Source organism: Erinaceus europaeus, chromosome 1 (assembly GCF_950295315.1).
Source record: "Erinaceus europaeus chromosome 1, mEriEur2.1, whole genome shotgun sequence".
NCBI lineage: Eukaryota > Metazoa > Chordata > Mammalia > Eulipotyphla > Erinaceidae > Erinaceus > Erinaceus europaeus.
The window spans coordinates 74378873-74405342 of NC_080162.1; the positions used below are offsets into that span (position 1 = coordinate 74378873).

The window sequence follows — 26470 nt, forward strand, 5'->3', positions numbered from 1 at the left end:
TAAAAAATAATAATAAAAAAATGAAATCATGAATTTTCACTCTTCATTGTGTTACTGAGATCAACCTATGTTATTACACAGAGAAAGGGTTCATTTAGTAGCTTGGAAACTGGCATAACAGGTAAAGTAATGGACTTGCATGCATGAGGTCCTGAGTTAAGTCCCTGGCATCACATATACCTTAGTGATGCTCTCCTTCTTTCTTATTAATAAATAAATATTTTTCTTAAAAAAAGAAACTTTTTATTGTGATGTAGTATATTTATCCTCTTAGTGTACTTTAGGTCTAAGATAATTCTTCTGTGAACATTCTTGTATGTGTCTTTTGGTACTAATTTTTGCTGAAGATAGACATAAAGTAGGTACAGTAAAGCATATGGAACACATATATTCAGTATTTCATTTACTTATCTACCAGTAGTTTGTAAGGGTTCCAGTTTCTCCATATCTCTACCAACATATGGAATTGAATGTGGTCACTTGTTAAGGCACAGGCAGTGTAAACACTTTATAAACAATTTAATTAGCTTCTTTTTTAAGTTCTTAGAGGGGATTGGAGGGGATAGAGAAGGGAAGAGACAGAGAGACACCTGCAGCCCTGCTTCATCATTTGTGGACCTTTCTCCCCGCAGGTGGGGACCAGAGGCTTGAACCTGAGTCCTTGTGAACTGTTATGTATGTACTTAACCATGTGCGCTACTGCCTGGCCCCTTTTAATTGGTTTCTTAAAGCTAATTTATATTAATGCCCTACCCAATTCTTATTGACCATCTACACACCCAATTCCTGACGTGTCTGATAATGTACTTTTTCTGGTTAATCTGCCTTCTCAGTATCCTCTTCATCTATTAACTATGGTAGAATTTTATTTGCTTTCTTGATTCTTTTACTAAATTCAATGACTCCCACCCAAATGCTCTCCATCAAGTATGAGTCTTCAGAAAATAAAAGACAAACACATGAGGCTAGGTTATAATTTTATGTGAACATATTTTACAGGAAGATTGAGAGTTTAGGAGAAGTTTGAACAATCTTCAGTACGAAGGTTGACTTGTGGTGGAAGCAAAACTTGACCATTCACCACTGTCCACTTCATAAAGTCTGGTTGATGCAGAATTGATGCAGCATTTTTGGGCAGCTGCACAGTTGTACAGTTCATTTTCATCTTGTCTGCATCTGTTTCTGCAATATCCTTTACCATCCTCACATGTAGCTACAGTATTAATCATCCTCAGTTTTGGGGGTGATTTCTTCAAGCTTCCTGGAGAAAATATAACTATAGTTAGTCTCTCTGCAACCATGACATCAGAAGACATAGAAAGCTAAGTGCATATGAGCTATAATAAAAGCCATCAACAGACTTAGCATGTTACTTATTATATCCTAGTATTTGAACATGCATACAGCTTCAGCTCACTGTCAGTCCAATGCCCTCACTAGTACAACAGCAACAAAATACAATAGACTATTTTTATTAAATTTTCTATATTTATTTATTTATTTATTTATTCCCTTTTGTTGTCCTTGTTGTTTATTTGTTATAGTTATTATTGATGTTGTTGTTGTTGGATAGGACAGAGACAAATGGGGGGGAAGATAGAGAGGGGGAGAGAGAAAGACACCTGCGGACCTGCTTCACCACTTGTGAAGCGACTCCCTTGCAGGTAGGGAGCTGGGGGCTCGAACCAGGATCCTTTCGCTAGCCCTTGCACTTTGAGCCACCTGTACTTAACCCGCTGTGCTACCGCCTGACTCCCAATAGACTATTTGTTAAGGACATTGTGAGTATTAAATGAATTAATGCATTCAAAGTACTTAGAATATTATTTATTTTTGTTATAAATATATCAGGTTGTTGGAAAAGTTATGTTATTTCTCTATGCAAAAATGTGTCATGACTTTTCCAACAACCCAACATATGCATAATACATAAATATTGTTATAAAGATCTTTAACATATGTATTATTTCTTAATTTTATAGGACAGAAAGAAATTAAGAGGGGGAAGGGGAAACAGAAAGGGAGAGGGAAAGGGAGAGAGAGACACCTTCAGCAATGCTTTACCACTCATGAAACTTCCCCCACCAGGTGGGGAACAGGGACTTGAACCTGGATACTTGTGCGTGGTAATATATGTACTGAACCAGAGCCACCATGGCCCAGCCCCTCTTCTAAAGGTCTTTTAGTGAAGGCTCCAAACTACAAGATTTGCTTGTTAGGCATGAGGCCATTTGCCTGAACAGATGGAGCACACGCTTCTAATTTACAATGCCTTGGATATAGTGGTGTAGAGTGATGTGGTATTCTCTCCCCCCCAAACTGACCCAGCGAGGTCACTAAGAAGTAGTATCATGCATGTGTAAAAACCTAGATTCATTGACCAGATCTGCAAAAGAGAGATATTTTGTTACTGCTAAGGTCTTTAAATAAGTAAAGGAGAGAACCAACTTGTAATTTCTGTTTTATATGATTCAGAACTCTAAAGATAGCAGACCAAGGATCTTCAGACCATCATTTCTCCTATAGAAACACGAACAAATAAGATGAATTTGTGGGGGTGCTTAAAAAAAGTTTAAACAAACATTTAACCACACTCATAATAGTACAAATATTGGTAGCATCTTGTCTTACTTTTTGCCCTCTCCACCACTTGATGTAATGTGGCACACTTAGGAGGGGTCTCATCATTCCCAAGTGCCTGCCACAGATCTACAGCCCTGGCTCTGGGCCTCCTAACTCCTGACTTCCTCCATGATGGAAGGAAAAGATGAAATTTGCTTACAATATGCTGGAAGGTATGTAGGCTGCTTGAGGGACTGGTTTCTGTCTTGTACTGACAGAATGGTAGCATAATTTGGCTATCGGTTTGAAGGCTGCCCAAAACAGTGGCAGATACTGCGGCTTGTGAGATGTCTAAGGGACTGCAGTTCCAAGGAAGTATCAAGACAGGAGAATACAAAAGTAGGGCACACACTATATATTGTGATGTTTTGACAAATAAAAAATACTGAAACAATAATCCAAAGTCCCTCAAAAAAAAGTTCAGGCGTTAGTACAGGTTTTGTGAAGAGTTTAATATTGTCATTTACATTCTCTCACATGTAGTCAGTGTGTCAACACTATTTAAATAATTATTGGGTCCCACTCATAAACAGAACTTGAGAAAGAATAATAGAAAGGGAAACTCAAAGCAAAATCTGACTGAGTTTGGATTATTGCACCAAACTAAAAATCTGTGTATGTGTGTGTGAGGGGGAGGGGGAAGGGTCACAGACATTTGGTGATGGGAACGATGTTAATATACACTCCTATTAACTTATAGTCTCATAAATCACTATTCAATTAATGAGTTAAAATAAAGAAACTAAAAAAATAATAAAAATTATTGGAAGGGTTAATGTTTTATAGTCAACTGTAAATACAGTTTACATGTGTAAAATTTCTTGGTTTTTTTTTTAAGTGAAGTATAAAGAATCTATTTTTAAATTTGAAAGAGTTAAAATAAGGCCATTACACAGACTTACACAGAGACAACACCAAAAGACAAAGACAAATCTCAGCTGAGAGATCCCAGGCCGGTGGACCAAATTTGGCCCCATCACTCTGAGATATTGAGGCTTGAAATTCATCCTCCTTTAAAGGTAAAAGTGAGTGGGGGGGGGGTCTGCCCAACACCCAGATACTTCACCAATGTGCACCAGGACCTGAACCACCACCACCACCACCACCATGAGTACTGTACTTTAGTGAAATACACCAAACCTACCATTATTTATTAAAGTGACTGTCCCTTCCCAACTGAGTTGATGTGACATCATGGAGCTTTTCTGGATTCTTTTATTGTAGTGGATTTTTAAAGAGTATTTAGAGTTTTCAACATTTGCATGTATGGCATCTGCAAATACTGATAATTTTACACTTTCCTTTCTGACTTAGACAGCTTTTGTGTATTTGTTGTGCCTAATTTCTTCAACTAGGACTTACAATTCTTGATTTTAAAAATCAAGAGGTCTGGGAGGTGGTGCAGTGGCTAAGGCACTAGACTCTCAAGCATGAGGTCCTGTGTTCAATCCCCAGCATCACATGAACCAGAGTGATGTCTGGTTCTCTCTCTCTCTCTCTCTCTCTCTCTCTCTCTATATATATATATATATATATATATATATATATATATCCCTCCATCTCTCTCTCTCTCTCCTATATTTCTCATTAATAAATAAATTTAAAAATTCTTTAAAAAGAATCAGAGAATAGACATTGTTCCTTTTCTTTTTTCATTTATTTTATTGGATAGAGACAGAGAGAAATAGAGAGGGAAAGGGAGATAGAGAAGAAAGAGAATACCACATCACTGCTCATAAAGTTTACACCTGCAGGTGGGGGTGGGGGTTTGAACAAGGGTCCCATGGTAACATGTGTGCTCAGTCAGGTGTACCATCACCCTACCCCAACAACACTTCATATAAATTAGAACATCCAGCATTGGTCATTTTCCTTCTGGCTTATTTCACTAGTATGATTTATAGTTCCATTCATATTGCAAACTATATTTTATTATATTGCTACCAGGGCTATTTCTGGGTTCAGTCATGCCTGCATGATGACTCTGCTCCTGATGTCTTGTTTTTAAGAGAAAGATAATTTGAGAAAGAAGAGTGGTAGAGAAATAGAGACACCTGCAGGACTAGTTTACCATTTGTGAATTGTCCCCCCTTGGAGGTAAAGAACTAAAGACTTGAACCCAGGTACTTGTGCATGGTATAGTATGACATAGTATGTTGGAAAATAAATGCAAAGTAATGGTGCATATTTGGAAATCCAAAAATATAACCACAAACATGTGAACCACTAGCTATGACAAAGGAGCCAAGAGCTAATAACAGAGCAAGGAAAGTTTTTAGTAAGTGTAGTTGGGAAAACTGGACAGCCACATGCAAAAGATAAAAGGAAAAGAAAGGAAAGACAGGCAGGTAAGCAAGCAGAAATGGATAGAAAGAAGGAAAAGGGGAAGATATTAAATTGTTGTCTAAAACTATACAAAATTAATTTACAATGAATTAAAGGCTTGGATGTATGATCTAAATACACAAAATACACAAAAGAAAATATAGCCAATGTGCTTCAAGACATCTGCCTTAAAGACAGATTTGGTGACTTAACTTCAATGGCAGGTAAAAGAGAGCTCAAGTGCATAAGAGTACTATATCAAACAGAAAGACTTTTGCATAGGGAAAGAAACTTGTATCAAAATGAGATGGGAGAATATTGAACAGGAGAATATTTGCATGCATATGTCTAGCCAAAGGCTAATATCCAAAATATACAAAGAACTCATAAAACTCAATATTTTTTTGCCTCCTAGAATCTGCAAGCACCTAAACATGGCAAGATAGGAAACCATACCCATGTGGCAACAAATGTATTACAAACCATCAATCTTCCAATAAAAAATAACTAAAAAATAAGACTTTTCACACCTCAAAAAAAAAAAACTCATCAAAAAGAAAACTTTACTGATGGCTCTTTTGGTTACCACCAGGCAACACCATCATCCAGGGCTCTAGTCAGAGGATCCTGGAATTCTCACATAGACAGGTTGGGTCTAGACATCTAACAAATCCTTCTCTCCATAGTCACTGGTCATCTCTATCAGGAACAACATAGTGGAACTTCTTGTAGGCCTTCTGTAGGACTTTGCCCTCAATGTGGATCAACTTAGTAGGGACTGCCCAATTCTCCGAAGGGAGGTTGGGTCAGTATACTCTGCTGCTCGAGGAAGATGTGCCTTGCAATGAGGGCAGCCTAGAATGTTCCTAGCTATGACTACAGAATGAGAGCTCAGACCTACAAGGATGCAGAAGTTACACATGTTCCTGTGCTGAATATGGGCTCCAGATGAAATCAGTGGGGTTTACAGTTAACAATATTTATGTACTTTCTCCATATTTGGGAGTTACTCTCTTCTGCTTATCCAGCTTTCTAGTCCTATTTCCAAATATGACACCATCTCCCCAGACAATATCTATAGCCTACCTGCATGTTAACTGTCGGGCTCAGGCAAATCTAGTAAAAGTTATGGGCCCCTTGGAATATACCTAAAATAGACCTAACTTTTTCCAAAATAGAGACCCCAAATCTCATCTGCTATATTCATACCTTTAGATTCCTGCTTATTAAACATTTTTTCTGCTTTTTATCTTAATGCTTTTTCAGCCACCAAGTTCCAGATGTTACTATGATGCCAATCAGACTTCACTGGACAGATGACCTCACCAATGTACCCTGAAACTCTACCTTGTCAGAATCCTGCCTCACTAGGGAAAGGTAAAAACAGTCTTGAAGTATGGATCAACCTGCCAATGCCCATGTCAAACGGAAAAGCAATTACAGAAGCCAGACCTTTCACCTTCCGCACCCCATAATGACTCTGGGTCTATACTCCCAGAGGGATAAAGAATAAGAAAGCTTCCAGTGAAGCAGATGTGATGTGAAAATCAGGTGGCAGGAATTGTGTGGAGTTGTACCCCTCTTATCCTACAATCTTGTCTATCATTATTAAATCACTAAAAAACAACTAAAACAGAAATTTAAATGAAATTTTAAAAATCCTCTTTTTCAATGGAATACATGTGTACACAGCCAGTAGGAATGTGAAGAGTTGTTCATCATCTTTTATTATTAGAAAAGTTCAAGTCAAACCAAGGAAATATCACCTTATGTCTGTAAGAATGGCTATTATCTAAAGACAAGAAATAATAAATGTTGGAGTGGGTGTGGAGAAAAAGGAACACTATATACCATAGGTAGAAATATAAATTGGTGCAGTTATCTGGAAAGCAGTATATAGAGCCTGCATAAATTAAAAATAGAAATTCCATGAAATATGGTTATCTGATTTATGGGTATTTATCAAAAAACAGAAACACAAATTTGAAGAGGTATACATATGCTAATTAATCATTAAGGAAGGTATATGTATTTGCTACCAGGCACCCCTCCACCAACACAAACACACTAGCACTTCATGCTTGCACTATTTCACTACCCCTGGAAAGCTTTTTTCCTTCCTTCCTCTCTTCTTTCTTTTTTCTTTCTCTCTTTCCCTCTTTCTTTCTTTTTTTAAAAAATATTTTATTGATTTATTTTCTCTTTTTTGTTGCCCTTGTTGTTTTTCATTGTTGTTGTAGTTATTGTTGTTATTGATGTTGTTGTTAGATAGGACAGAGAGAAATGGAGAGAGGAGGGGAAGACAGAGAGAGGGAGAGAGAAAGACAGACACCTGCAGACCTGCTTCACTTCTGTGAAGCGACTCCCTTGCTGGTGGGGAGCTGGGGGCTGGAACCGGGATCCTTATGCTTGTCCTTGCGCTTAGTGCCGCCTGCGCTTAACCCGCTGCACTACAGCCCGACTCCCTCTCTCTTTCTTTCTTTCTTTCTTTCTTTCTTTCTTTCTTTCTTTCTTTCTTTCTTTCTTCCTTCCTTCCTTCCTTCCTTCTTCCTTCCTTTCTTTCTCTCTCTCTCTATTTCTTTTTCTTTCTTTCTCTCTGTCTCTCTTTCTACCTCTCTTTCTTTCTGCCCTTATTTCTTGATAGAAGGGAAGAGACAGAGGAAGAGAGAAGAGACACCAAAGTGCTACTCCACCACTCATGAAACTACTCCTTTGCATGGTGCTCCCATGTGATGGCCAGGGGGCCAGGAGGCTGGGGGCCTGGGGGCCTGGGGAGGGGAGCAGGGGGACCGGGGTTGGAATCAGGATCCTCGTGCATGGTAAAGTGCATTCTACCAGACGAACTACCTCCCAAGTTCCCTTAATATAATTCTTCAACTATGAAATTTTTCCTTTATTTGTAAAACAAATTGTGATATCACTGTTCCAATATTTACTTATCATGGAAACACATATTCCTCAAGTAGACATGTAAAACTAGGTTAGAAAGAGGGGGCAAAATGGATGGAGAGTCAAAATGGGCAGAGGAAGAAAGAACACTGTAGGAAAAGTAGAAGGCTGGGCAAGAAGATAAAGGGCTAAACAAAGCTCAAATACAAGAAAGGAGCAACTACCTTTACTGTATATAGGGATACTTAAAATTGCTCTCATGATTTTTGTTCTCTTTAGTTATGTTCTCCGTGTGTGCTTGAGAGCATATGTACACAAGTGCACTATGAATGTGCACATAGCTGCACTTATTAGAAACCCAAAAGGGATTTAGAAAGATTTGAACCTCCCAAGCTCATTTGTCTGCAGCATGTTTCTCCGTCACATAGGGCTATATAAGGTCAGTGAGAGCTGTATCACCAGAACTTTGATGATGAATGTGATCTTACACGTAGGTGTAAAACTATATCCACCAGCTTTTATAGTAGTATAAATAAACTTTAACTCAATAAAATAAATTTTTGGGAGAAGGTAAAGAACACTGAATATATTTAATCCAGAGCTATTTGATTGTCTTCTTTTTTTTTTTTTTTGCCACTGAGTTTATCATTGGGGTTTGTTACCTGCACAGTTCAACTTTTCCAAGTGGCAGGTTTTTTTCTTTCTTTTTGATAAAGGGTGAGAGATAGAAAGGGAAAGAAGACTTCTGTAGCACTGTACCATCACTTTTAAACTCCCCCTTCACACACCCAGGTAGGGACCAGGGCTTGAACTTGGGTCCTTGCATACAGTAAGTAGCTTGTGTATTCTACTGGTTATGCTACAACCTAGCCCTTTGATTATAACTCTAGTACCAGCCATCTTGTGCCCAACTAATATATCTCATTTAGATTTAATCAGCCCCAATCCCTATCCCAGGCTAATACATCTCTGTCCACATCAACTACACATTCACATTTACCCTCCTTGAAATAAACACCCAAGAAACCTAAGTTCAAGTACCATCACAATACCAAAATAAACACTAATTATGACACTCATTGCCATTACCCAGTGCAGCAACTGATTTACATAGGAAATTTACTTACTGCCATTCTCAGATTACCTATAATCACTGCAAGGTCACATTCAACCACAAGCATGCTACCATGATGCTCCAAACCATCAGCCCAGACTAATTTCATAAATACAGTTTCTCACTTCCAGCTACCCCCACCATGGCACTCATCAAAATGTCATATATTCTTTGTGTCACAACTCATTTCCCAAATTCCTTAGAAACCCTTTAATTGGGTTACTACAAATCCTATACATCCCCAACTTATCCTCAATTCCTCACACCTAACTCAAGTGCTCATTTTAATAGCACTGCAACCTCAATAAGGTTGTTGCTCAGTACTCTTTATATCATTTTTCATCCCAGGAGCTCCTCTCAAATCCTTAAAAACATCATACCAATGAAAAAAATCCATCACATTCTGGTTTATGATGTAAGCCTGAAGCTAACAATCCTAAGTACCATGTCACCAAAAATGGGAAACCACATGTAGGACCCCAGAGCCTTTGAAAGTAGTTTGAGTTACCTGAAGTCTGATGAATCAGAATCAATAGGAGTACAGTGGTTGCTAAATAAGGCCTCATAACTGACAGGTTCTGAGAGAATGACAGGCACACACAAAGGTCAGAATGGAGATCTTTATAGTAGGGCAGCTGCCTATTTTATTAGTTCCAGAAGTAGATCAAGGTTGTGGGCAGTGAAGGATGGGACATGCCTGAGATCAGTCAGGCAAAAGAGTAACATGCATCCTGTATCTCCTCTGTGGGAGTGTAGAAGATTGGTCAACACTCAAGCAAAAGTGGGTGCTTTTTCCTATAAGAGCTAAAAGGAAAAGGAAAACTAGACTCAGTTTTTTATTTGTGCAAGACAACTTAAAGTGAATGATAAACTGTTGCATTTGATTCCTTCTATAACCAATGCCTCCTGGGCCTCTTTGGATTTTGGAAACAACATATTTCTTTTTTGGATTGTTGCTCTTGCTTAATTACTGAATAACTCAAAAAGGTGCTTGTTTTGAATGGAGTGCAGAGCAGGATAAGTCTTTCTAAAATGTTGTTATACAAGTTGCTCTATCATTTGGACTATATGATCCAGCAGATGCAGTGGAGCTTGAAATATCAGTGACACCAGCCAGGAGGTAGCACAATGGATAAAGCATTGAACCCTCAGGCATGAGGTCCCGAGTTCAATTCCTAGCATCATATATGCCAAAGTGATGCTCTGGTTCCCTCTCTTTCATATACTTAAAAATGTTGATGTCAGGTAGGGATGGTAGGCTATTTGGAGCACAGAGTGTGAAAGAAAGACACCATGGCATCACTCTAGAAACTCCTCCTTTTCATGGTACTCCAAGATAGTGATGGAGAGGTCTTGAAGTCAGGTCTTCAGGTATAGTAAAGTGTGTTCTTTACTATAAGTTATCTTCTGGCATAAGTAGAATGAGTTTAAGTCTAAAAACAAATGCATATTTTTGTGTTTTTCCCCTTGTTTTATCTAAGTATATCTGTAAAGGATTATGAAGTCTCTTTATCCCTTTGAGGTTCATTAACATTGTTTTCCAAAATCTCATGGACATATCTATAAAGAAGAGTATTTAAATTTCCCCTTTTTTTCCTTTCTATAAGTCTCTTCTTTCTACAAATATGACAACTTTTTTCTTCTTTTTTTCCCTTTGCATCGACAACTTTGAACTGAACTGGCATAGTTCTGGATTTTTCTCTTAGATGTTTTGGAACTGCTCTCAACAGAAAATTCACTGGGGTCGGGTGGTGGCACACCTGATTAAGTGCATGAACTACAAATGCACAAGGACTCAGGTTGGAGCTACTGGTCCCCACCTGCAGAGGGAAAGCTTTCCAAGTGGTGAAGCAGTGCTGCAGGTGTCTCTCTGTCCCACTTCCTCTCTATCATCCACTTCTGTCTCAGTTTCTGGCTGTCTCTATCCAATAAATTAAGATAATAAAAAAATTAAAAAAGAAAAGTCCTCATTATTTTGGAAATAATCTCTCATCACCATGTTCAAATGGTATGATCTTAGTGTAAAATAAACTAAAAACACCCTACATAGGTGAAGAAGGCTTTAGGAGCCAAGCACAGCTCCTGTGTCTTCCTGCCACCATTTTCTAATCACCTCTTGTTTCTCATTCCCCACAATTCCTAGTGTCACACAGACCAAAGCATTATTTAATGAATATTGTTTGTAATGGAAAGCAAAGGTTCCCGCTATATATTCCAAGGAAATTGTTTTTCTGACACCTCTGGGTGTGCATCCCTGAAGAAGTGTGTTCTAAAGCTAGCAGTTTAAGATAATGCTAGATATAAATGATTTTGTTTTTAAATTCCTAATTTTACGTCCTTTGAAAAGTTTATTTATTGATTGATAGCAAGAAATTGAGAGGGAAAGGGCAAGAGATAGAGAGAGACTCACAGCATTGCTTCACCACTTGTGAATTTCCCTTGCCCCAAGTGGAGACCAGGAATGTAAACACTGGTTCTAGTACATTGTAATATATGAACTCTACTGGATGTGCCACTGCCCAGCCCCCTAATTTTTCTTTAAGTATTCTAAGCAACAGATGTTAAAATAATAACATTTCCTTCTAAATGTAACCATATAGCTTACTTCCACAGAATGTTACTTAGCAAGACTGAGAGTTTAAGAGAAAAACAATTAGTTCCTTCCATATGATATTTAAAAACTTAGACTTTTTTCTTTTTCTTTCTTTTTTGTTTTTTACCTCCAGGGTTTTCATTGGGACTGGGTGCTTACACTACAAATCCACTGTACCCGTGGCGAGTGAGTGTGTGTGTGTGTGTGTGTTTTGGTGTGTGTGTGTAGGACTGAGAGAAACTGAGAGGGGAGGGGAGACTTCCAGGAGGCATGGTTTACCGAATAGCCATTATCAGATCAGCACACTCTTTCAAACAACAATTAAATACAACAAGAGACCAAATTTGACACAAAATCTACAATTGAAAGACCTAAAGCCTCAGGTGGGTGGCTCACATGTGGTTGAGGCAATAAAGTGAGAGGGCTGAAGAGCAACATAGTCAAATCTGAGCTCCAGGAAGGTGGCACAGTGCTCAGTCACACCATTTTGGACAGTGAGCACAATTATCAGACCCAGAAGAAAAGAAAAGGGTTCTTAGAACCTCTCAATCTTTGAGATTGAGCCCTAGTTCTCAAATTTGGAGCCGTCAAAGTGTGACGGGTGAAGTGGAGGCAGGATTGGGGAGAGCAGACAGCATGATAAGGTATACAGAGAGGCAACTGGGGGGGGGGGGAGGGTGGGGTTTGTCCTTGGGCTCTGTGAATCAGGTTTTTCAGGTCCTGTCAGGTCGTGTTATGAGTCCTGGGGGGCACTGTCCTGTGGTGAATCCTCTTGTGCTTTTTGTTCTTCTTCAGGGAGAGTTGTGCCATCTTGTGAGCAATTCTGGACATGGCAGGCAGGGATCCAGACAGGTTTTGGAGAATCCTGTGGAAAGACACATGCAAAACCCCTTCCCATGGTTAACAGGGGATTGGACCCTTTCCAAATACCGTTGAGGGGGTCTTTCCATTTCACCTTGATAGCTGGGAGGGTGGGTGGCATTTGCCAATAGAGGATAATTGGTGGCTGATTCAAATTTTTGCAAATATTGAAGAGGTTCAATGTAGTTAATGCTTTTGCCAACTGAATATTGGGGAGGTATATTCCCCTTTTTTCTTTATTTAATTAGGCTTTGAGTGTTTGGTGGGCCCTCTCAACAATGCCTTGTCCTTGAGGGTTAAAGGGGATGTCTGTGGTATGGGTGATGTTTTAAAGGGAACAAAAGTCTTTAAATTGTTGTCTGACAAAGGCAGACCCAATGTCAGATTTAATTTGAAGGGGAACACCCATGACAACAAAGCAGGAAAGCATATGGCTTATAAGCTTTTTTGAACTTTCTCCAGTTTGAGCTGTGGCCCACATAAATTTAGAGAAGGTATCAATTGAGACAAAAATGTATTCTTGTTTACCAAAGATGGGTAAGTGGGTGATATCAATTTGTCAAACAGCATTGGCTTTTAAGCCATGGGGGTTAGCCCCGAGTTTTTGAATAGCAAATGTCTTGATTATACCAGCACAGGAGGAGCAAGTGGCAAGGATATGTTTTAACTGTGATAGGGGGACGTCAGGGAACCGAGGCTGGAGGCCCTTAAGGTTGACATGGGTTAATGAATGGAAATCAGCAGGGTTAGAGATGGAGGCTAGAAGAACTCCTGTGGAGACTAGGCAGTCTGCCATGGCATTTCTTTTAGACAGGGGACCAGGGAGAAAGCTGTGAGAGTGAAGGTGTGGATATATCGCAAGTGAGTATGAAAGCAGAGAATAGAAGAAATTTGTATGAGTGTTGGTATGCATGAGACCCCTTCTGTTTCATTTGGTTTAAATCCCCCCTGCTTAACACTATTCTATTTACATAACCACTGTTAACAAGTTCCACCCTCCCTCCAGGGCATTTGTGGTTCAGTGATAGGATTCTTGCCTAATCTGCCCCCTCTTTGTCACACTCTGATTTTCACCAGTCACTTTTCTCTCCACCCTCTCTATGTCACACCCTGTTTCCACCCTACTTGGGAAGTATATATAAAGACAGCATTGTGAGTTTTAGAGTACTTTACCTTTAGTTTAGCTCAACTCGGCTTAGATTGTGCTGCGTCCTGCATGAATAAAGAGATACTGCCTACAGCTCAACTATGAGTCCCTGGTCGTCTGTTACCTGCCCGTGAAGCCAGCCCGGCGAAAACAACATAACCCATCGAAAACGACATATGGCGCCTGAACAGGGACTGAAATAAGCCCTGAAACATGGACCGGCATCAACGTGGGACCAGACCTGCGCAACTCCCAGATAAGTGAAGACTTTGCCTACCTATGCACTATGGTCTTCTCTTCTACTTACGAAGAGGTTTGCCAAAGCCTCTACTGTTTCATTATGAAACAGTTTCTCTGTCTCTGGAACATTTTACTCTGGGCCACACTTCGGTTCCCTCACCGGGAACTTTGGTTTCTTATGACCGGGATCATAGAGCTTGGGATATGCACGGAGATTTCTCCTTGGACTTTCTGGATTCCCTCTCCCATGTTTCCTGAGGAAAAGGACTACATTTTGCTCCGGGCCACAGTTTGGTTCTTTATGACCGTGATCGTAGACCTTGGGATATGCATGGGGATTTCCCCTGGAACTTTCTGGACTTCTTCTCGAATGTTTCCCATGGAGAAGGACTACTCTAATTTGAAGAACATTCTCGAGTACCCTGGCAGTTCCCAAGTATGGAGACACGTGGTTAGTTCTACTCTCCTGATTGGATTCTTTCTTCGATGGGAAGACGCTTTTAAAAATGGGTGCCTGAAGCAATCCAGCAGGAACAGTCAGAAACACCCTAAATGGAATTTCGAGGACCTTTTTGGACTAGGTCGCCCTCCGGAGATTCTTAATCCTACATGGTGAGATCTTGATAATCTGGTTCAAGTTGCATTTCATAAGAGAATGATTTGAATGACTGAATTTTTGTTTGACATTGACTTAAAAAAAAATGTTGGACGCAGCCATGATTTCTAGAGACATCCAGAAACAATCCAAAAAGTTGTTTTTTCCCTCCTTTGATTTCTCTTTTACGTCTTGACATGAATCTGAAACGTTTAATCCTAAAAACTGTATGAGTTATGGGTGGGGCAGATAGTGCAATGATTATGTTAATTATTCCCATGCCTGAGGCTTTTAACTGTGGTTCTTCTATTTACCTTTCCACATTTTATTGAGTTTAAACTGTTTCAACAAGCTTAAAATCATACTAGAAAAGACTTCCAATTATAATGGAGTTATCAATTATAGTAAACTTCTAATCTGCTACAAGTTTTGTTTGACAAGTAAGTGAATTTCAGCTGTCAAGTCTTCACATGAAAAAGCATCTACTCAAATGAAAATTTCTGGAAATGCATTTGGACCCCTGTTCTCTGACATCGCCCACAAGATGGAATAACTACAACACACCCCCGGAAACCAATGATGAGACCTGGCACGACCTGAAGAAACAGATTCACAGACTCCAAAGCTCGCTCTCTACAGAAAAGCAGAATTCTGGTGGCCGACATTCCCCATCGAGACAGACGTGCAGCATTTCATCCTCTGGCATTTTCTTCCGTGGTCATCTACTTTGAACTGACACTTCCATCGGACTTACTGGTGCACACTGCTGTGTTTCTCAAAGACTAACTTCAGCCAATTGCCTTGAGACTTTATAGACCATATCCCCTCACCTGCAGGCTCTGTCCCAGAGGCAGAAAACTCCCCCTCCTTATTAGGTTATGCCCACAGAGGCATGAAGCGCCCCAAGAGGCAAGAGATGCCCACAGAGGCAGGAAACGCCCTTTGAGGCAAGAGATGCCCCCAGAGGCATGAAGCATTCCCAGAGGCAAGAAATGCCCTTTCGCCTGCTAGGCCTTGCCCTTTGAGGCAAGAAAAGCTCCCCTTGGCATCATGCTGGTTATTGCTGCTCGCCTATTTTGTTTTCCATGTCTTATGCCAGTTCTTTTGAAAACGCCTGTACGATATAGGTTTCTGTTCACCCCACAATGGCCATTAGTTAAAAAGAAAGGGGGAATTGTTGGTATGCATGAGACCCCTTCTGTTTCATTTGGTTTAAATCCCCCCTGCTTAACACTATTCTATTTACATAACCACTGTTAACAAGTTCCACCCTCCCTCCAGGGCATTTGTGGTTCAGTGATAGGATTCTTGCCTAATCTGCCCCCTCTTTGTCACACTCTGATTTTCACCAGTCACTTTTCTCTCCACCCTCTCTATGTCACACCCTGTTTCCACCCTACTTGGGAAGTATATATAAAGACAGCATTGTGAGTTTTAGAGTACTTTACCTTTAGTTTAGCTCAGCTCGGCTTAGATTGTGCTGCGTCCTGCATGAATAAAGAGATACTGCCTACAGCTCAACTATGAGTCCCTGGTCGTCTGTTACCTGCCCATGAAGTCAGCCCGGAGAAAACAACCTAAGCCATCGAAAACAACATATGAGGAGAGGGGAAAGTGGATTATTGTCTAGTTTAACATAGGAATGAGCAAGCCAAGGGAGGAGGTTGACAGTGTAAATACTGTCAGAAAAATACTGAAGGATTTTTGTACAGCCTTTAAAGCTAAGAAGATAGTGTAGAGTTCTTTGTACTGGGGGGAGTGGTTGGGGAGCTCAATGAAATGGAGTATGGGATGTTTATCTGGGTGGTATATTAGAGCAGTGGCTCCTTTCATGCTGCCATCTGTGAAAATAATGGGGGCAGAGGAAATGGGAGCATGGGAAAAAAGTCTAGGCACCAGAAAAGGCAACAGGGGCAGTGAAGCTACCCATTTGTCAGGGGGGTAATGATTATCTAATTGTCCCAAAATCTCATTAAGCTTATGGTGATGGTGCAAGAGCCATTCTGTATCTGACAGGGAAAAGGGGATAACAATGGTGTATGGGTCTTTTCCCAAAACCTGTGTGGATCTATCTCTACCCTGATGAATCATGGATGTCAGGGCACCAATTTCAGTGAGAAGGCAGGGGGTTCCCCCTATAGGCGTGTGTAGCCACTCAAGTACACTGTGACCCTGATAGAGAGCTCTGACAAGAGTTGGAGAGGAGATAAATATCAAGAGGCTTACAGGAGAGGAAGGGGAGAAGCAAGCAAGGCATATGTCTTGGAGTGCCTTATTAATTTTGGCCAGGGCTGAAGAATCCACAGGGGTTACTGTAAATTTGGAGGTGGGTTGTTTGTCTACCTTTAATAGATCAAACAGCAGCTGGAGAGTACTAGTGGGAAGGTGTAGCCACAGTCTGAGCCAATTAAGGTTACCAAGAAAACTCTGGAGGGAGACAAGAGTGAGATCAGAAGGGAATGTAATGTAGGGCTTTGTGGGACTATGTGAAAGCTTGGTAGAGCTTAGGGAAGCTCTCCCATCCTTGGATGGAGGTCTGGAAAGACACCCCACTTGTTAGCCTCTCTCCTTATAGAGATGAGCCAAGAGGGAAAAGTCTCCCAGACTCAGTTTCTTCTTGTTAGAAAGCTCACAGAAAGCCTACAGCCCTCTCACACTTAGTTTTTCCCTGATAGCAGCAGGCCATATAGTTGCCTGCTTTAGGGTTCACTCAAAGTTCACACATCCACTTCACCTTTTGATCACAAAGGAGAACACACTCTATCATACACCCCTAACACCAGACAATGAGACCCCCAAACTTCTATTTCCTTGTGTCCTTTGATATCTATGATTTACATCAGGTTTTGTTTTTCTTTTCTCTACCTCACCTTACTGGTTTAACCCCTATGCTTCTCTCAAATGCCTTTGGATAATTAAAATGTTGGTATCATGGAGACTAATTGTCTTGACCTTTATGTATCGCATCAGTTCTTGTCATGCCAGCCCCCTACCATAGAGGCAAGCTGACCTTTAAGAAACCTGTAATTTCTGACATATTTGAAAAATGTTCTTTGTTTAACTCTCTATATAAACCTGTACCTATCCCCAAATAAAACGAGTGTTTGTACCAAAATACTCCCCAAGTCCTCCTGTCTGAATCGCTGGGCCCTGAGAGCCAGTGATGGAGGATCAGTGGCTTGCCCTCTGGTTGGATCCCCTCCATGGGAATGCCAGCAGGGCTTTAGGGGGCAGACCTAGGTTAAGGAAAGTTCTGAGCCAAAGAAGGATATTGGAGGAACTAGCTGTACATTAAGCCCAGTCCTTTTTAAAGCTGGGATGAGAAGGTTACATAGGGATGAGGGATCTGTGTTTGTCAGGGGAGTGGTGGGGGCAGCCTTTGGGGCAGCTGCTGAAGTGAGTGCTGCTGGAGGAGGAGTGGAAGGTTTAGGGAGGGTTAGGGTCCGAGCAAGTGGCTCAGGGTAAGGGGAACTTCCTCAGTCTTTCTGGAAAGGGTACCTATGTATTGTCAGAGAGCTGCGACAATGGCCAAAGAGAACCAAGGTGCAACCAAGAGCAAAATGTCCCAGAGACAGAGAGCCTGTTTTTTGGAAAGTTTTAGGAAGCAAGTAGCAAGGAGAGTGTGAAAGCAGTGGACCTGGGAGTCCTTTTGATGAAAGGGAAGTTTGCCCATGACAGATGGGTTTTAGAAGAGAAGAGTGAGATAGACCAAAATGCCACTTTTACACCCTGATGGGTTTCTGTGGGAGAGGGAAATTGAGAGCAGTCCACCACCCCATCAGGCAGGCGGAGTGACAGGCAGAGGGGAAACTTAGCCTTTGGAAACTTGGCCAGAGTGCCTCAGTTGCAAAGTCCACAAAATGGACTGTCCTCAAAAAGGAAGGATAGAGACATGGAGTAAAAGAACCACAGCACCTTTGTAAGCAGGGGGCTGCGGAAGGCTGAGCAGCCAAGACTCACCTGAGGCACCTGTGACTTTTCTGATACCTTGTGACTTTGCTTCTGTGAGGTCCAGCAGGGGCCTGATGGGCCGAGGTGGGGAGGAATGCCCCACAATTGGGCACCAGATGTCATTCTTCTTGTGGGGAGGCCTCTTCTCAGGCACAGACTCTTGGCATGCCCACCCAGTTGCGCACCAGATGTGGGGGTCTAGGAGAATGTCACCCGAGGCAGCAGGGGCTGGGTCTTATGGGACTCCCTATGTCCACGACAAGAGATGACCAGGAGACAAAGCTGATAGCAATGATCCATTTATTTATCAGAGAGGCAAGACTTTTAAGGGGTTGCAGAAGGAGGTAACTTGTTTATACCATATATGGTTCAAGCAGAAAAGGGGCAGAGAGAGGTAAGGGGTTGGGAAAACTATCAGGTGAGTGATCTAAGGAATGAGGAAGCTAGACTTTGATGTGCATGGGTGTAGGGTTCCTTGTGTGTCAGGAGGGTGAGGTTTGGTTATAGTCTTATTCAGAAGGGCAAGAACAAAAAAGTGAGAAAAGGAGCCTCTGATAGCATCTGTGCAAGCAGGAGAGCTGTTTTGGGAATGAGGAAGTAGGGTTATCAATGGCTATCAGACAGAGAGGTGTCCTGGGGGTGGAGAGAAGATGGGTCAGGTATGATAACTTCTGGTAGCTTTTGAATAAGCAGACCATTTGGTTTAAAGACAATGAAGTAATCTGTTGTATTGGAAATGTAGAGTCCCTGTGAGGCAGAGTCTGACAGTTGAAGCTGAACCTGAAGGCCATTCTCTCCCATGCTCAATCTCTGGTAGAGCCATGTTCTTCAGGCACCCATATTTCAATGGTAGGTTCCACCAAGCTCAACCATATCCTCACAGTTTCCCTACACAAAATGACCAACAGCAAAGTACAATATTATATATCTATCAAAATTCAATGACAAGGAAAAAAATTTGTAGGCTTATAGGGAAAGGAAAGAAGTTACATACAAAGGCAGAACTATTGACTTTGCATCATATTTCTCTTCATAAACCCTAGAGGCAAGGAGAGAATAGAATTACATAAAGTTCTAAAAAAAGAGGGAATTCCAACCACGAATCTTGCATCCTGCAAAATTATCCCTTAAATATGAGGAAGAAATAAAGGTTTTCTCAAATGTTCAAAAACTAAAGGAATTTTCCACAATCAACCCCACCTTACAAGAACTACTAAACAAAGTTGCCCAAGAAAGGAGGAAGCAAAGGAATACACGTTCTAAGTGAGGTGAACAGCAGTAGACTTCAGGATAGCTATCAGACACAAGCAAAACAATAAACAGTGTGCCCCAGGAACATGCCCAAGATGGAATTTCTAGTTTTCTTCTTTCTTAAGATCCCTAATATCATCTGCTCTATTCCTACTTTTTGGTTCCTGTTCATTAACCATTTTTTTCTCAATTTATATCCTGTAACCTTCCAGATACCAAGTTGCAGATGCTACCATGATACCAACCTGACTTCTCTGGGCATATGATCTCTCCAGTGTGTCCTGGAACCTCACCTCTCCAGATCTATGGCCTGCTGGGGAAGGATAGAAACAGGCTAGGGGTATGGATCAACTTGCCAACACTCATGTCCAGTGGAGAAGCAATTACAGAAGCCAGAACTTGTATCTTCTTCAGCCAGAATGCTGGGCTAGCTTCATGGGAGAGAGACCAGGAACTCGTGGTGGTGTGGTAATACAATTCTTTATTCACACAGGAACGCTCCAGAGTCAGGTGTGAGCACAGTGGGTTAAGCCATGTGGCTGCCTCCTGCTCTGCATGCCAACCCTTCTCCAGGTTGGGACATGGGAGAGAAAAGAGAGAGAAGAGAGAGTGAAAACAGGAACAAAAGTGGGCTTTATAGGGTAAAACCAGAAGTGGCAAGTCAGGAACAGAGATGGCTGGGAAAGGGGGTGGAGAAAAGAAACAGTGGGAAGGTAGATAGCTTCCGTAGCAATGGTTGCTAGGGTTTTAACAGGCAGGATTAATGTACCCTGCAGGCAGGGTGGGTCTCGAGGTAGAAAGAAGATAGATCAGGCAAAACAATGATTATAAATAGGCCATAGTATCAGCAAGGCAGCATGGAGCAGGGGGAGCTGGTTTAATGCCCAACACAAAAAACAACCTTGATCCATACTCTCAGTGGGAAAGTAGGAGGAAGAAGATAAGTGATAGGAGGAAGAAAATAAGAGGGCTTTGAACTCCAGCTTCATCAGCACCCAGAGAGAGAGGAGAAAAAGGAAAGGGATTTATGGAGGTAGTAATGTCATGAGTGGCTTGGAGGGAAAGAGAGGATTGGACCAGGAAGAAAAATGGGGCAATTAAGTATAAATGTAGACAGATAGTTGTAGAGATTATAGCTGGCCCATATGGTGGCTTGCAGTGAGTTGACTGAAGATTAAGAACCCTGGTGGTGAATGAAGTGGATTTATACCCTTATTGACATGTAATTTTGTAAATCAATACTAGATTACTAATAAAATTTGTTGTGACATAGTATATAGCACTCCTGTAGGGACGTAATTGACTGGAGATAGTGTCAGCCTGGCTGAAGCAAGAGCGACTGAACTTGCACAAATGGCTTGAAGTCTGGCCTTCTTTGCCTGATCTCGGAATGTTACTGGAAGTAACTGGAGTACAGGGCAGGGCCAGGTGGAGGCAGATACAGATTTCAGAATTTGCGCCAGAGAGATGGCTCAGGGATGTTGCTTTTCTGAGACTTGGACATGTGAATTTAAACCTTGGTTATTACCTTTCTCATGATCTGGTCGATTTTTACCCCTGATTTTTCCAGCATCTTTTGTGCCAGGGAGTGACCCCAGCTGAGGCTTCCCAGGACCTGCCATACTGCTGGTGGTTGGAATAATGAACATCTAGGGATGAACTTCTGTTAACTAATTCATGGGTTTTTATGGGCATATTCTTTTTTTAATTTTATTTTTAATTTTTTTTATTTATAAAAAGGAAACATTGACAAAACCATAGAATAAGAGGGATACAGCTTCACACAATTCCCCCACCAGAACTCCGGATACCATCCCCTAGCCTGATAGCTTTCTTATTCTTTAACCCATCTGGGAGTATGGACCTAAGATCATTATGGGATGCAGAAGGTGGAAGGTCTGGCTTCTGTAATTGCTTCCCCACTGAACATGAGCGTTGACAGGTCTATCCATATTCCCAACCTGTTTCTCTCTTTCCCTAGTGGGGAAGGGCTCTGGGGAAGTGGAGCTCCAAGGCACATTGGTTGGGTTGTCTGTCCAGGGAGTCTGGTCGCATCCTGCTAGCATCTGGAACCTGGTGACTGAAAAGAGAGTTAACTTACAAAGACAAACAAATTGTTGACCAATCATGGACCTAAAGGCTAGAATAGTGCAGATGAAGTGTTGGGGGTTCCTCCATTTTGTAGATAGCTAGTAGGCATATTTTAGTTATATTTCAAAGGGCCTGTAGTATAGTAGTGTTTTTTTTTTTTTTTGCCTGAGCCTGAAATCTGATATGCAGGTGGATCCTAATTATTGTCTAGGGAGATGATGTCATGGCTGGGAAAGGACAAGAAAACTGGATCAGGGAAGAGAGTAGTTCCCTAATATGGGAAAGGAGTATAAATATTGTTGAATATAAATCCCATAATTAGCTTAGGAGCCTGTATGACCTCTACATCCCTCTAGATCTGAGCTCACATTCTGTGGTCATGAGTAGGAACATTCCATGCTGCCCCAGTATCGGCTTATCTTCCTCAGGTGTAATATAGAGTATGTTGACCATCCTCCCATCGGAAGATGGAACATTTTCTACCATTGTTGATCCAAGTTGAGGGCAAGGTCCTATGGGGGCCCATAAGGGGGTCTATTTTGTTGTTCCTGATAGAAATAACAATGGAGAGAGGTATTTGAGTTCTAGGCCCATCAGTTCTGTTTGGGAATCTCAGGACTCCCCAACTAGGGCCTGAGCTGGTGGAATGGCCTGATAGTGACTAACAGTCATCGTTAAAGTATGCCAGTCTCTTATGGGCATATTCCTTTTTTCCTGTGTTTTAAATCTTATTTATTTAAAAAATGAGACATTAACAAAACCATTGGACAAGAGTACAACTTCACACAATTCCCAGATCTCCGTATCCCCTCCCCTGATAGCTTTCCTATTCTCTATCCCTCTGGGAGTATGGACCCTGTAAGTAATTGATAATCTTGAGATTTTACTTGTAAGATATTAAAAAAGTGTTTTTGAATTCCAAAACAAAATAAAACAAAACATGTTTTCCTAATTTTCCCAACAGAACGTGCCACTTATTTCCCATCAATCTATTTGTCTGGTTGTTGTTCTTCCTGAGACCATCACATCATACCAAACAGACTAGGATAGCTCTCTGGATACTAAATACAACCATAATGTCTGTACTGAACTAAGTGTGTTTATTCAAAGGACTCAGTAATCTTTCCTACATGTTCACTGTATCATTCCATACAAAATCCAGTTATCTTTCTTTGGCAGTCTTCAGAATAAATGAATACCCTCTTCATGTTACTAAAGTAGGGGTCAAATGTGACCTTCCTTTCTTGGCACTCTCTCAATATCTACAGATGTTTTTTTGATTAATTGATGGATTGATGCTATTTCCTATATCCTATGGCCTCAATTCCCAGACCAATATTCCCTTGTCCAGTGATGAAAGACATGCATACACACATGAGAAGGCAGCATTTTTATAGAAAGGGTGTTATAGAATTCAGGGAAGGAGTAAGATCGGCGATATTCAAATTTCAGAGTAGCTTGAAGTATTTGCAACCACAGGGTCAGAGTCTTCAGTCAAGGTCGACTGTTGTACTTGAAATTCTCACGCAGCAATTTTTATGATTTAGGCAGATTGTGACTGGAATTTCACTGATTTGACAGATATCTCTACAGACGCCACTGAAAATTGTGCATGGATTCCAGAATTCTTTTTTTAAGCTGATATGGTTAACGAACATTTCACCTGGAAAAAAAATATATTTCTAGTAATGACTTGTTCTTTGAAATATTGTCTCCAAAAGTCTTAGACCAGAGAGAACTGAAGCAACTGGTGGCATTACTTTGTAAGATACAGTTATATATAAATAACATAAAAGGACATAAATTATGGTGAAGTCTTGTATGATACAGCAAGTTCTAACAATGGGATTTTCAAATAATTTGGTTATAGCAATAGCTATCCGTTGCCTTCTTAAACCCTAAGACAGCAGGAAACTTCCCCTTTCTCTATAAAGCCCATACATCTCCCAGTCATGGAACCTCTAGGGTGAGGTTCACTTTCCTGCATGCTTCTCTGAATCCATACCAACTGATACTGCATCTGCTGATCCCAACTTAATCAATGCCACCAGTACCACTTCAGCATGCTTCACTTTGGATTGTGTCCAGAGACATCAGGTGTGGAATGTCACCCTTCAGCTTCATTATTCTGGTGAGACTTTTCCTATCTCATAGGACTCCTTAACTCCATTTCGAGTGGCACACTTCTTAACAAAACCTCAAAATCTAGATATAGACCAGGGACCATGAGATAGGGAATATGTATAAAAGAGGAAAATATATACCTTAAAGCAAAAGTACACAATAATTTGTAGTGAGTCAATAAATGAAGCAAGCAAGTAGAAAGATCTAAAAGATATCACAAAGTACCTAATGAAACAGTTGCTATTTAGACCTAGATACTCTCCTCACATATTTCCTATTTCACTTCCCTAAATCACTCCAAAGATGACCTCATCAGACAAAGCAAGGGCTACAAGAGCTGAAGAGGGGCAAGAGACTGGCATACTTTAATGATGACTCTTTGGTCACTACCAGGCCACCTCAACACCTGAGGCCCGAGTCAGGGAGTCCTGGGATTCCCACACAAACATAATGGACCTTGAACTCTAACAGATCCCTCTCTCCATTGTCACTGGTCATCTCCATCAGGAACAACATAATGGACCCCTTTGTGGGCCCCTCTAGGACCTTGCCCTCAGTGTGGATCAACAATGGTAGGGAATGCTCCATTCTCTGAAGGGAGGTTGGGCAACATATTCTACCTACTACCTGAGGAAGATGCATCATGAAATTAGTGCAGCCTGGAATCTTCCTAGCTGTGACCACAGAATGTGAGCTCAGACCTACATGGATGCAGAGATTACATAAGCTCTTGTGCTGAATGAATATGTATGGGCCCAGATCAAATTGTTGGGGTTTACAGTTAACAATATTTATATAATTTCCCCATATTTGAGAGCTACTCCCTTCCCTGATCCAGCTTTCTAGTCCTTTTTCCAACTATGAGACCATCTCCCCAGACAATAACCTGGGTCCACCTGCATATTAGCTGTCAGACTATGGAAAAATCTGGTAAAGTCATGGGCCCTTTGGAATATACCTAAAATAGACCTGCTAGCTTTTTCTAAAATGGAGACCCCCAAATCTTCATCTGCAATATTCTTGCCTTTAGTTTCATGATTAGTCAACAATTTGTTCTGTTTTATATCTTAACTCTTTCAGCCACCAGGTTCCAGATGCTACCATGATGCCAACCTAATTCCCTGGGCAGATAACCCTACCATGTGTCTTGGAGCCCTGCCTCCCCAGAGCCCTGTCCCACTAGGGAAAGAGAGAGACAGGCTGGGAGTATGGATAGATCTGTCAACACCCATGTCAAATGGAGAAGCAATTACAGAAGCCAGACCTTCCACCTTCTGCACTCAGAATGATCTTGAGTCAATATTACCAGAGGGATAAAGAATAGGAAAGCTCTCAATGGAGGGGATTGGATATGGAGCTCTAGGGGTGGTAATTGTGTGGAAATGTACCCCTCTTATCCTATAGTTTTGTCAATATTTCCATTTTATAAAATAAAAAATAAAAAAACATAGCTGTATATAGGATCTATGTAGCACTGATAGGTGATTTAAAAAGAACAATCTCAGAGATCTGGCAGGTGGTATGTTTGGAAATTGTGCAGATATGGTTGACTTAGACAGGGCCCACAAACCATCCTATGCTAGTATGGCCTGTCCCTTTATCTACATACCAATCTTCTGCTTTGTCTTATAAATGACTAAAGGTCTCCTCCTCACCACGTTATCCCCTCAGGGTATTGCTAATTTCCACCAGCTACAACCATAGCAATGCTAGCTAAGGAGGTTCCCAGCATGCCTTTTTCTTTTCTCCACTCCCTTTCCAAGCTGACTCCATTCTTGACTTGCCACTTTTGGTTTTATCCCATAAAACCAACCTCTGTTTCTGATTTCACTCTCTTTTCTCTCCCACATCCCAACCTGGTTTGGCACCAAATGGCTTAACCCACTGTGCTCACACCCAACTCTGTGATGTTCCCCTGTGAATAAAGAATCATATTACCACACCGCCACGAATTCCTGGATCCTTGGATGGGCGTGTTGGGTTCCTTAGGACATATCCCCAGGAGAGGAGTTGCAGGGTCATAGGGTAGGTCCATTTCTAACCTTCTGAGAGTTCTCCAGACTGTTCTCCACAGAGGTTGGACCAATTGACATTCCCACCAGCAGTGAAGGAGGGTTTCTTTGACCCCACAACCTCTCCAGCATTTGCTATGAAGAAACTTTTTAATTTTATGTAGTGCCATAGTTTTATACTTGCCTTAGTCTTCTTTGTAATGGTATTCGTTTCATTGAAGATGTCTTTAAAATTTATGCAGAAAAGAGTTCTGCCAATATTTTCCTCTAAGTATCTGATAGTTTCTGGTCTAACATCCAAGTCCTTGATCTACTTGGAATTTACTTTTGTATTTGGTGAAATATAGTGGTTCAGTTTCATTCTTCTGCATGTTTCAACCCATTTTTTCCAACACCATTTGTTGAAGAGACTCTGCTTTCCCCATTTAATAGTCTGGGCACCTTTGTCAAAGATTAGATGTCCATAGGTGTGGAGTCTTACTTCTGGGTTCTCAGTTCTATTCCACTGGTCAATGTGTCTATTCATGTTCCAGTACCAAACAGTTTTGATGACAATGGCCCTACAGTACAATTTGAGATCTGGGAGCATGAAGCCTCCAGTTCTGTTCTTTCTTCTCAAGATTGTTTTGGCAATTCTTGGCCTTTTCTGGTTCCA

The 26470-nt window shown here is 41.1% G+C and overlaps 2 protein-coding genes across 2 annotated transcripts in view; one reads left to right on the forward strand and one right to left on the reverse strand.

Moving 5' to 3' along the window:
- Positions 1-965: 965 nt before the first annotated feature.
- LOC132541375 (beta-defensin 29-like) lies at positions 966-9516 on the reverse strand. The gene is made up of 2 exons (XM_060201785.1): positions 9459-9516; positions 966-1261 (listed from the first exon to the last, which is right to left on the reverse strand). Exons 1-2 carry the CDS (start codon positions 9514-9516, stop codon positions 1035-1037), a joined length of 285 nt encoding a protein of 94 aa, XP_060057768.1. The 3' UTR covers positions 966-1034.
- Positions 9517-17910: 8394 nt separating this feature from the next.
- Positions 17911-26470, forward strand: part of LOC103113540 (defensin beta 118) — a 51252-nt gene continuing 42692 nt past the window's right edge. Inside the window, exon 1 of the mRNA XM_016188113.1 lies at positions 17911-17929. Coding sequence (XP_016043599.1) covers positions 17911-17929 — 19 coding nt within the window. The remainder of the gene's footprint in view (positions 17930-26470) is intronic.

What these genes read in the sequence shown, in the direction of transcription:
- LOC132541375 (XM_060201785.1), bottom strand. Translation starts at nt 9,516, where the DNA reads ATGAGGCCTTATTTAGCAACCACTGTACTCCTATTGATTCTGATTCAT. An exon ending in TCTGATTCATCAGACTTCAG is followed by an intron (nt 1,262 to 9,458) that starts GTAACTCAAACT and finishes TATTTTCTCCAG; the next exon opens with GAAGCTTGAAGAAATCACCC.